Here is a 12,287-nt window from a genome sequence, read left to right on the forward strand (position 1 = left end):
CTCTAATTATCTCTTAATATATTGCTCACCTGGTCTGATTGTTAAACATCGTTGCTAATTTAAACGTTAACAACACCTTTGGCCTGCGTGTGTCAGTCGATCACAAAAGAGAGCGTGGAGACTCAGGAATGACCGGGAGCAAACAAAGCAAGACGAACCAACAACCACACAAGAGGAGCGAAGGGGATGAATAGGAAAAACACAGGTGCAAACACCAGGAAGTCTGGCAAGACTGGGATTTTAGGTTATTCCTTGTTAGCCTGAAGAGGGATCATATAGTCCCTGCTTAGGAATGCAGCCGCCGATTGTAAATGCGCCACTCAACAGCCACCTTTAGCACTTCTTTTCACTTGTAAATGCAGCCGATACTGGTCAGCTTGTTGCTTCATGCATACCTCTCATGGGGAGGGGGACGCTTGAATAGAGCTAGGACGTACTTAGGGCTTCCCTCCTGAGTATGGCAAAGAAGATTATTTTATAAACGCAATGATTTCGTTTGGGATGTAACTCCAAGGGATTGATGGGGACCCAGTTGAGGCTGAGGTTTGCCGCAAACTCCAATGTTTGGAGTTCCTTTGTTGCAAACTGCATTTCAGCGTACAATCCAAGCAGACACAGCAACATAGAAGAACAGCATGTGACCTGAAGACTAAATGTTCGCTAAGTCTTGGACGAGGTTTGGGTTTCATTCTTGTTGAACCCTATACTGCTGAAGGAGAGCCAACACATGAAGCAAGACAAAGGATCCAAACTCGCCTTCAAAGCTTCCTCTGTTTCATCAGTATCCAGATGCTTCTTGCCATTCAAGCGTGCACAATTGAGCACGCAAAGGAACCAGAGGAGGATTGGTTCATGGGTATCCCTGAACTAAAGGCTTTCATTGCAATCGTCATCTGGCGAGGGGTGAGAAAAGTTTCATCATTGCCTGACAAGTGGTCAGAGCTGTATGGAAACAAATGGATCATGGCAACAATGTCTAGAGACCGCTTCAAAAACATCATGCGACCTATGCATTGATAGCAAGAGCACCCGGGCTGAGCGACTGCAGACAGACAAGTTTCAAAAATTTCTGAATTGTGGGAATCATTTCGAAAGAACTTCGTCACATTCTTCAGACCTGGTCGTCACATCACAATCGATGAACAGCTCTACCCATCAAAGACACGTTGCCCTTTTCTGCAGTACATCGCAACAAAACCGGATAAGTTTGGCATCAAGTTTTGGGTGGCTTGCGACCTGAAATCAAATTACATCTGCAACGTCTTTCCGTATGTGGGCAAAGAACCCGTTCGTCCCAAAGAAGAGAGACTGTCTGAGAGTGTGGTGATGAAGTTGATGGAACCATTTCTGGACCAGGACAGAACTGTCACAACGGACAATTTTTTTACAACACTCTCACTTGCAAAAAGGTTGCGCAGCCGGAAAATTACCATTCTTGGGACACTCAATAAGATTTACAGAGAAATTCCCCCTTCTGCTCGAGTGATAAACAGCAATGACTTCTGCACCCAGGTGTTTTCCACAACTGACGCCACCCTGATAGTGTATGCAGCCAGCCTGAAGAAGATGGTCCACGTGTTGAGCAGTATGCACAGTGTGATTCATACTGAGAACAGCCGCAAAAGAAAGCCAAGCACCATCACCCAGTAAAATGCCACCAAATGTGGTGTCGATGCCATGGAACAAATGGTGCGGGCATACAGCGCACCGGCAGTAATACGGAGATGGCCAGTCACTGTGTTCTATAACATGGTTGACATGGCAGCCCTGAATGAGCGGCTGGTCAGTGTAAATGGTTTAGCTGCACGCAGGGGCTACGAATATGCAACACAATGGGGTTGTTTGTAAAACAATGAAGGCAGCTAGCGGGCTGAGATGAGTGGGAGGCTAACACAATATGATCACAACGAGCGACTGGTCAGACCGCATTCCATGGCGTGGAGATCAGATGAGCCTCTTCAGCTCGGATCAAATCATACCACGTCAGCCTTTCTGGGCACTAAGGAAACGAGCACACGGGGAAAGACCATTAGCTGATAGGAACAAGACCAAGCAGAGGGGCGGAACCCACGGGGTCCTGACACTGTTTCTGAAGACAAACTGAAGTTCATAGGAGAGTTCATCTTAGAAACTTCGCTCAAATTCAAACTGCCTCTGTAGCAGAGCAAAAAAGCCCAATGATCAAATGTGAATTTTTTTAAACATCCTATCTCTTTCATCCAAAGGTCGGACTGGACTCAGGCCATATTTACAACCCTTTGATGGTCTGACAGGGAAAAATCAGCAACCAGGGGAAAAAAGACTGAAAGAGGTTGATTGTACCAAAAACAACAACAAAAACTCTTTATTTTCACGTCAAACCAGATTTACAGACGTCATGTTCCATCACATGAGGGCGTCAGGTCCATGTTTACTTTCCTTTCAGGTCAAAGATCTGGTGGCTCTCGATGAGGATGAACTCCACTATCTGGTTCTGGAACGCCATGTTGACGGCCATGTTTGCTGCATCCTGCTCGTGCCACATCAGTGTTGGGCCAAAAACAATACTGACACCCTGAGTGGACATCAGATTCCTTCTGGAAAAGGCCAGAACCCTGAAACACAGCATTAAAAAAAAGAAAACAAGAGTGAACACATGGCAAAGTTCTCTGTTTAGTTCTGTGTCACAAACCTGGAGTCGCTGACCGAGCTGGAATGGATGTAAACTAAACAGAGCAAACTGAAATGGCCACTACTCATATTAATGATCCTGGAGAAACTGGTGGAGGAGGAGGAGCCTCCATCTAGAAGTCTAAACATTCCTCTCATTCCAGATCTAAAATCCTCCAGAAGTCTTTGGAGGGCGAGGTGGAGCTGTGCTGTGGCCCAGGTGAAGCTACGCTGTAGCTCACCTGGAGCTGAGTTGTAGTTCGGTTGGTGTTGTGGTGCAGCTGAGGTGGAGTTGTACCTGTGCAGGTGGCTGAATAAGACCTTCATGGTGTCCTGGTTGGGTTTTGGCATCTGCTCAATCAGCTTCTTCACAGCTTGAACCTTCTGTTGTGGTTCCTGGATTTCTGTTCAAACGGCAGCAGATGGTTGGTGTTAAGACGATTCAAGGTCCGTCCAGGAAGCATCCACCCCCCGTCACCTACAGCCTGATTCCAAAATGGAGGAAATTCTTCATTTTCCTCATCAATCTACACACATCTGCAAGTATTCACTCCATTTGCTGCCCCTATAGGGCCCCACAGCTGAAAGAAGCAAAGCCATGAAGTCAGAGGAATTGTCTGTAGACCTCTGAGACAGAAGGCTCAGATCTGAGAAAGGGTCCAGAAACATTTCTGAAGAGCACAGTGGTCTCCACCATTCAGAACCACCAAGACTCTTCTAGAGCCAGACGCCATCGGGGGAGACGAGCCTTGGAGAACCTTCCAGAAGGACTCAGGTCTTTATGGCAGAGCAGCCAGACGGAGCCTCTCCTCAATACAGCTGCTCAGAGTTTGACAAAAGGCTCCTAAAGGACTCTCAGACCATGAGGAACAAGATTCTCTGAACCATTTGGCCTGAATGTCAGGCGTCATGTCTGGAGGAAGCATGGCGAATACTTATCTACAAGTCATATTTCAGTTTTTCATTTTTAAGAAATTTGAAGAAAATTCTAAAAAACATTTAGACTTTGTCATTCGGGGGTATTTTGTGTACATTGATGACAGAAAAAAAAGAGTTTAAAATGAAGGGTAGAAGTGTAAACCTTGGAAAAATCAAAGGAAGCATGAGCCTTGAAGCCGAAGCTCCCAGGAACAAACTGAACAGAGTTTATTCAGATGTGGTTCATCAGCTTCTGAAACATCCAAACGAAACCGGATGTGGTGAAGCTAATACTCACTGATGGCCTCAACAAACCGCTGGAAGAACCTGGAGGGGAACAGCGGCTCCGGCAGCTCCCTGAAGAACATCTTGAGGGCTCCCGTGATGACGTGGATGTCCTCCCACTGGCTGTGGTCCAGGTCCAGTTCCTCCTCTGACCACAAGACAGTCCACACCTTTAAACCTTCTTCACGAATCAAAGGAAACCAGCACGATCACCGAGACAAACCTTGATCTACTATGAAGCGGAGTTTCTGGATCGTCGCCAAGTTTCCACTGACTCGGTAGATACCGTCGGCCTGCAGGCCTGCAGAAAGCCAGTGTCATCAAGCAAAGAAATAAGAATCAAACCAGGGGTCAGCTGTGTGCCAGGAGATGACCAGTGCGTGTATTTAGTTGTGTGTGTGGAGTGTGTACCTCGTTTTTCCACGGCGCGTATACAGGTCTGAACAAACTTGGGTACCGTGGTTCCTTCCCGTTCACACAACGTCGAGAGGTTGCAGCCAAACACTCTGTCTGAAGCAGACACCGTGACCCCAGTCAGGCCGGTTCCTGATCGCTTTCAACTGATCTGAACTGATGTCACTTTTAAATTTCTCGAAGGTTTGGTTGAAGGAAACATTGACATTTTGAAATTCATAATATCTTCCGATGAAATTGCAAGTTTTCTATTAAACAACAAAAAAAGAAGGGGTCTGTGTTGAACCTCTGCTGAACGTGGACCCGAGAAAGGCTGGAAGACACTGAGCCGAGCAGAATCACTGGTGCAGCTTCTGAAGTAAAGAACTGTTTGACTTCTTCTTATCTGACCCAGCCTTCTACATGAATGAACATGAATATCTTGGTCACTGTGGTCTTCAACACCTACAGATGACAACGTGAATTAAATTCAAATAATTTCAAATCAATTCACTTTAGATTTATTGATAAAACACCGAATCCAACATAGTCAACTCAAGGTACTTTTGCAGAGAAAAATTATTCCACTTGAACAGGCATGGAAGCCAATGTAAAGGAAAAACTGCCTTTAAAAAGGAAGAAACCTCTGCAGAACCAGGTTCAGGTCCAGGACTGGAGGCTTTCTGCAGGACCAGACGCTAATGAGCAACAAGCTGTCCTGGTCCCCCAGAGCCTGCTGTTCCTCCCTGAGCCTCAGTGTGTCTCTCTTCTCCCTCCTCACCTGCTTCTACCTATCATTCAATTATCCTATCGTGGTTCGTCTCCCCTCCTCCTGGGTGTATTTAAACTCTGCTGGTTGTCTCCCTGTCTTCCAGACAGTTGTACTTCATGCCTTGTTCTCTTGACTCTACTTACTCCTCTGACTTCATCCCCTTTGGATTTGTTAGCCTGAGGTTACTGCTAGGTGCGAAGGATGGGGGGGGGGGGGGGGCTGAAATAAAGACCTGGGTTCGGGCATAACAAAAGCAAAAAAAAAAAAAAAGCGCTTAGAGCACTTAAGGGCGCTCTGGGTCTGGTTTACTCACTGGAGCAATTCCAAGTTAAGACTCACCACCAGACTCAGAAAACAAACTGAATCCTTTGAAAACCTTACTGCTATGATGAGAAAGCAACTTCAAACTGGATGCTCAGAGGAAGAGCTGCTGACCCCGGAGCTGAAAGTGGTTGGCTTTTTACACAGCAGGAGCAAAAACATGTAAAAGGATGCAGTATCTACATGTCTCACACTGCCAAGAAACACAGAAACTCAGAGACGAGAGCAGCAGCAGTCACCATGCGGTTCATCAGCAGGAAGTGCAGGAACAGTTCATTAATGCAAGCTATGAAACTGAAAGGTTCACGTGTGTACATCAAAGAACATCTAACCCAAAAAAGAAAAAACGTGACAGAAAACAAAAAAAAAAGTCACAACAGGAGGAGCAAAAACTGTTCTGACCCTAAAACCTTCTCACTCATATAATACTGTCGGCTGCAGCGGCCAAACGGGACAAGAGGGACAAAAAGAAAGAGTCTGGTACAACTGAAACTTAACAAGACATGGAGACCACCTAAACTCAAGGCCTGCCATCAGAGCAGCCCAGAGCATCATGGGAATTGTGGACGAGCTGCAGAGATCCACAACCTGTCCACAGGACAACAACAGTCTGCGCAAGAAGGACGTTTGACACAGCAGACATGGAGGAAGCAGGTCTGCTCAGAGGGAACCAGGACGGAGCGTGAAAGAGTGGAACCCAGACACACACCTTTGATGAAGCCTTTCTCCTGTAGCGTCTTCATGGACGGGCGTCTCGTGATGAACTTCTTCAGCCGGTTCTTCACTCGGTTCTTGTCGCTGCTGTCGGACGTGCTGTGTTTCAGCTTCGCACTGCCGAACATGTCTTCAGGAAGGTCGAACACAAAGCAACACGTCACCAAACAACAGTCGACATCAAGTCTGGAACATCCGCTCTGAATCCTCCAAATGATGGGAAATTAAAACACAATTTAAGTGTTTGTGTTTTGACAAGTTGATCAAATTTGAGACAGATTCTCTTAATGAAGAAGAAAGATTCAAATAACACATCAGACATTCAGTGTTGTTGATTTCCACAGTTGCTTTTGTTCATTTTCTCTGTTTAAGACGGTTGATTCTCAGAGAAGCTGAAACTTTGGATTCATTTAGTGATTCAGTTATTGTAATTCTGGGCAGTTGAGCTGGATTGCTTCTATATCTGTAAGTCTTTCTGTTCGGGTACTCACTGATGGAGCGCCGGTGGGCTGGGATACGCGGTTTGGCACTGGGCGAGGCAGAAGTATATCCGGGTAGTGAACTGTGTCTGGGTGAAAGGTCTGTGCTGTTTGACCTCCGCAGAGGAAATTCACTGCGATCTTCAGTCTGGAGGGAAAAGTCACAGCCAGTCACTGAAATGCTTTCGTCCCACCTTTGTCCCATCAGTTTGACAATCGTCAGGAGGACTGTGGGTCCTGAGAAGCAGGAATCTGATCTTACTGAAGAGCTGGCGGCCTTTTTGATGGCGTGGAACCATCGGCTGGCAGTTGACTGACAGTCGTCCTGAATGAGGTACTGGCTGCCTTTGCTTGTCGTGATCTGGAAGAGTCACACGTTACAGATAGAGAAACCCTGAATCTGTATTTTCAACCAAGTTCAGTCAGTTGAAATCCCCTGAGAGCATTGGGAGTCATTATCGTGTTTACCTGGAAAACGTTTTTCCTGCTGGATTTCTCGGTCGTCCACTCCATCAAGGCTCCGCTCAGCTCCACCACATCCGTCCTACCGCCTGCTTTCTGAGGAAAACACAGTGATGGACACCAGGTCAGAGGTCAGAGGTCCCATAATGCTCCACTGGTGTCTTCAGACATGATGGACCTGCACGCAGCCAGAGAAACGAAGGTTCTCCTACCAGACCGTGCTCCGGTTTGTCTTTGCTGAACAGCAGCTGGTCTGCCGTCAGCACGGCCCACATGGCCGTCCAGTTCTTCCTCTGCTTCTTACCACTCTCTGAAATTTTAGCCATGTTCATTTGTTCACCTTTCAGATTAAGCTGGAAACACAAATTGAAACAGGAGTTAGACACTTCTCACGTGCTGAGATCGCTCCTTCAAATAAACTTTGAGTTTTTTGATGAGTCACAGCTGAAACTGTTCTCACATTACAGCCACAAATGTAAATGTCCGTCTTGTATGTGACAGAACAACACAACATGACACATTATAAGATGAACCTAATCCTGAATTAGAGATCGTGTCAGCCTCCCTAACTGAAACTGGAAGCTGGTTCCACATGACAGGATGCAGTGAGCAGCACTCTGAACCAAGTGTTCTGCTGGATCACATGAGACCAACAGCTCTTTCAGAAATGATGGAATCTGTCTGCTGAGATAAAACTTTTCTATTTAAAAAAAAAAAAAAAGAAGAAGCTTAAATTAGAGCTGCTTCAGAACACTCTGGACCATTTTCCAGAGAACCTGCTGCAGGTTTAGAGCCAGTCCTCTTCCTGGAGTCCCTGTTCCTGCATGTTTCTGCTCTCTCCCTGCTTCAACACACCTGGAAGCACTGACAGGCCCATGGAAACTCTCTATTTCAGATTCTGGTGGGTTCATCTGTGAGGAATACATTTTTTCTCTTGAGGGTCATGGGTGATTGTGCCTTTTTAACTGAGATTGTATTTTCTTTTTTCTCTTTTTTGTTTCCTTGTCGCTGATTGGCTTGGAATTTGATGGATTTATCACCATGTTCAAAGTTATCCATTCACTGCAGTTGAAACTGTTTTTCTTAAAAAAATTTATTTAGGCTCAATGTTAATTTTCTGAACTCGGTCAACATATGTTCCTTCTTGGAAGCAGATGGCGCCGTCTCCAAGGCCTTTATTTTACCTTTGTCCGGCCTGAGCAAACCTGGGTCCTTTTCTTTGGATTTTTTTTTTCTTTGTATAGTTGTTTTTGTTTCTTACGTGTTTAAATAAAAGATTTACGAAACAGAATTAAAACATCATTCTCATGGTTAGTCTTCACAGAGTCACTCTATATACAGCTTTATGAATGGCTTTCAGTGTGTGGCTCTGCACTGATAGATCTCATCACACGCTAACAGAATTAGAAGTTTGAGAGGAGAAGGTGATCTGTAAAGATAAGACAAATGTTTTCTTTAATCAGAAACGAGACATCTCAGCTGTTTGTTCTCACCAGAGGATCAAGCAGTGCAGCTCCTGCGTCAACAGTGTTGTGTTGAGACTGATTCCTGCGATGTCTCCAGGGCTGAAATCATAAAATAAAATCAGAGTGAATGAAAACGGAGCTGTGGGCCCGGAGGACGGCGGCTCTCAGTGTGGACCTACAGGTTTCTGAGGGAGGTCTGAGTCCTGCAGCACCATGGACTTGGACTGACTCAGGCGGTCTGTGGAGCTCTGAGGGGTCTTGATCCGCAGCTTCACGGGATCCAGAGAGCCGGTCTGGGGGTCTGAGGGGCTGACGGCAGAGAATTCACTCATTCAATCACATTTTCAATCATGGTTTGACTTTATTAAGTAAGTAAGTAAGTAAAATTTATTTCTATAGCGCTTTTCACAGATCCGAATCACAAAGTGCTTCACAACAAAACAAAATACTGTATAAAGAAAAGGAACATTCAAAAATCATGTAATAAATAGATCTGGAGACGAGCCAGCTCTTTCTTGTTGAGGCAAGTGAACAGGCTGTTGCAGTAGTCCAGTCGCGAGGATATGAATGCATGTATGATCATTTCGAGCTCGTTTTTTTGACACCATGTGTCTGAGCTTAGCTGGAAGAAACAGTTTCTTACCAGCTGCCTCGAGTGGTGGTCTCATGACATGGAGCCGTCAAAGATCACCCCGAGATTACTCAGATCAGTTTTGATTGAGGGGCTCAGGTCACCAAGGTGCTGTTTGATGGCGGGGATGGCACTGTCCGGGGCGACGATAAGGGTCTCCGTTTTTCCTGAGTGTAGTTGGAGGCTGTTGTCACTGAGCCACTGCTTGATTTGTGACAGGCAGTTCATTAGCGAGCTCAGTTTGTGGGTTTCTGAGGGCCTGAAGGAGCAGAACAGCTGGAGGTCGTCAGCAAAAAGGTGGTAGGCGACATCACTGAACTGCTGGATTATCTGGCCCAGGGGAAGGACATACAGCAGGAACAAGAGGGGTCCCAGAACTGAGCCCTGAGGCACACCACACTGCAGGTTGGCTGGTTCAGACGTGATGTGGTTGGATAACACACTAAAACTCCTACCAGCCAGGTAGGAGGAGAACCACTGGAGCACTGGACCTGACAGGCCAATCAGGTCCTGCAGCCTATTTATCAAGAACTGGTGGTCAACAGTGTCGAAGGCTGAAGACAGATCCACCAGGACCAGCACTGTGCACCTCCCCGAGTCGGCTGACATCACTGGACACTTTCAGTAGAGCAGTTTCTGTAGAGTGGTGTGCACGAAACCCTGACTGAAACGTGTCGTAGAGGTCATGCATTTGTTAAAAAGACGTAAGTTGAGTCGCCACCACCTTTTCTAACATTTTGGACAAAAAAGGCAGTTTAGATATTGGCCTGTAGTTTTTAAGACCATGTTGGTCCAAGTTAGGTTTCTTAAGGTTTGGTTCTACGACTGCATGCTTGAAGGTGGAGGGAAACACACCAGAAGTGAGCGACAGGTTGAGCATTTTGGTCACCCATGGTCCGACTGTGTCAAAACACTCACAAAGAGCTTAGGTGGAAACACATCTACAGGACTGGAGGAGGGTTTTGTTTTGGCCATCATTGCTGAGACGTCTTCAAGACATACAGGGGTAAAAGAGGATCAGACATGTAAAGGTGGTTTGGCCAGGCCTGGACTGCACAGGGAAAGTGCTGGGATTTTTTCTTTTATTAAGCCCTGTACCAAAAAATATTCTGTTTTGTGCATCAGAAGGAGCAACAAGTCATGTGGACTGAAGGTCCAGGAGCTGGGGGGGGTGGGGGGGGGGGGGGGGGTCTGCATCGCGTTCGAGGACACACACAGCCCAGACTGAGCCCTGCAGCTTGAGCCTCCTCTTTCTGCTGCTGTTTCCTGTCAAACTTCCTGTTTGCAGCTTTGATTGCTTCACTTAACTTTCACAATATTTGACTGAGGTTGAGGAAGTCTTCAAAAAAAAATAAATCTTCAACCTTATTGTTAAAACACACACGCACACACCAAACAAAAAACCCTCCAAAATTAAGATCCTTAAGTTGAATATTAGTCACATTAGGGAGAAACTAGGATTCCGTTCTGAAGTTGAACATTTCTTGGGTGTGAAATAATCCTCAGAAGTGATGTTTGCTTTTCTTGAGTCGTGCACATTTGGTGCACAGCCGTGCAGCCGGCTGTCAGATGACACCCTGCAGCTGACAGAAGGTGGCTTGTGGTGGATGGACTGAGGTTACGGGCTGCTTCCTCTGGTTCACATGACGAAGCTCGTCTCACAGCGGGGCTTGAAGCGCGTTGCAGCCGGAGGGACGGTTTCCAGAGGCAAAGAGTCTCTCTGATCGCTGCAGTTTTCTCCCAGCAGCCACGGTGAGGAGTGCTGCTGGGAGGTCAGGCCGAGCCGCTGCGCTGCCTCATCGCATCTCAAACATCTCTGCAGACGCTGGAGCAAAACTTTCTACAGGAAATGTTTTTCCTCCACGCTAAAACCCCGTTAATCCACCAAACTGCTAGAAACCCGCGGTGGAGCATGGAGCTCCCATGAGCCACTTGGTGAAGAACCGAGCACTCACGTCAGGTCGGAGAGTAAAATGAGCCTACCTGGAAGCTGCCATCTCTGAGCCAGAAGAGTCTGTGAGAGGAAGCAGCGGGCGTCACGTGCGTCGTCTTGTTTCCTGACTTAACCGGCCTCCTCTCAGCTCATGGCGTTCTGACAACAGGAACTCTCACATTTATGCCGACACTTTGCGTCATGTCGTCTGCGTATTTATAGACTTCTGATTCTTCAACTTTTCCTTTTTTGGGTCTGGTGCAACATCGTGTCGAGGAGAGGATTTTTGCAGATTTGAATGAATTCAGGTTGATTCCTGATTGTTCTGTACAGAGTTTTCAGCATCTCCAGATGCTTCAGATGATAAGCTAGTCTCAGCCTGCAGAGGGGCTCCATGAGGCGTCCTGAGGCCTCGAGGCTCCACCAGTCATCTGGTCTGGAACCTTCCTGGAACCTGCGTGGCCCCTGGAGACGTTGTGACATCTTTTGAATAGCTCATTTATAGGAACCCTGAGTTACCAGCCGTTCTTATATGCAAATTGCCCATGCTGCCTTCACTTGAATGATCAGGGACACCTCCTGCTTCCTGACTGCAAAAAGCCTCGGCCGAGTTTCAGAGAAAGCAGCATTAACCCAGGAAGCAAATCACACGGCCAACCGCCCTGCTTCCACAGAACGCAGTCAAACGTTGCTTTTTATTTACTTTTTTAAAAAGAAGACTTTAACCAAGTGCGGTGCTGCACCAGTCTGCTGTTTGGAGCTGAGTCCATTAATAAAGGTGAGAAATATAAATCACATTTTTTCTGTAAATTCAGAAGGACATGTAATATAATAATTAATGTTAGGAGGGGGGTCATAGAAGCATTGGCGGCAGAGAACCAAGGGGGATTGATGGGTTGATTTGTGCTATACCTCCCTCTACTGGGGGACCAGGTTACTGTTTTAAAAGGTAAAAGTATACGATCACTCCACCGGAATAAATTTGCTGGAGTAATGAAATAATTCCCTCACTGTGAGGAACAATGACTTCTCTAGAAGATCACCTGCTGTACTTCCTGGCTCCATACAGCTTCCAGATCCCAGCTGGAGGCCTGTACTGGATGCTTGTTTTGTATGAGAGGCAAGTTTTCAAGCCACCTGTGAACATCAGACCGGCTCCATGCCCAGGTCTTCCTCTTCCACCATGATGTGGTCTATCTCCACCAGAGACTTGTCCTCACCAAAGCCTTCCTGCACAGCGCTGCTCCCATTACTCACCGTCCAC

General features: G+C 46.6%; 1 protein-coding gene across 1 annotated transcript; it reads right to left on the reverse strand.

The window, feature by feature from the left end:
- Positions 1-2,288: 2,288 nt before the first annotated feature.
- Positions 2,289-11,145, reverse strand: LOC115403130 (rho GTPase-activating protein 15-like). Its single transcript, XM_030111934.1, has 13 exons — positions 11,074-11,145; positions 8,639-8,768; positions 8,487-8,558; positions 7,206-7,346; positions 7,000-7,089; positions 6,794-6,892; positions 6,544-6,679; positions 6,048-6,182; positions 4,264-4,362; positions 4,076-4,153; positions 3,866-4,000; positions 2,948-3,053; positions 2,289-2,594 (listed from the first exon to the last, which is right to left on the reverse strand). Exons 1-13 carry the CDS (start codon positions 11,085-11,087, stop codon positions 2,411-2,413), a joined length of 1,419 nt encoding a protein of 472 aa, XP_029967794.1. The 5' UTR covers positions 11,088-11,145; the 3' UTR covers positions 2,289-2,410.
- Positions 11,146-12,287: the final 1,142 nt, after the last annotated feature.

The sequence above is a fragment of the Salarias fasciatus genome, chromosome 16 (genome assembly GCF_902148845.1).
Source record: "Salarias fasciatus chromosome 16, fSalaFa1.1, whole genome shotgun sequence".
In the NCBI taxonomy this organism is placed as follows: Eukaryota; Metazoa; Chordata; class Actinopteri; order Blenniiformes; family Blenniidae; genus Salarias; species Salarias fasciatus.

Excerpts from the sequence above, each read along its gene's own strand:
- LOC115403130 (XM_030111934.1), bottom strand. Across the intron at positions 4,363-6,047 it reads GGAGAAAGGCTTCATCAAAG|ACAGAGTGTTTGGCTGCAAC; the intron begins GTGTGTGTCTGG and ends TGTCTGCTTCAG. Across the intron at positions 4,154-4,263 it reads ACGCGCCGTGGAAAAACGAG|GCCTGCAGGCCGACGGTATC; the intron begins GTACACACTCCA and ends GGCTTTCTGCAG.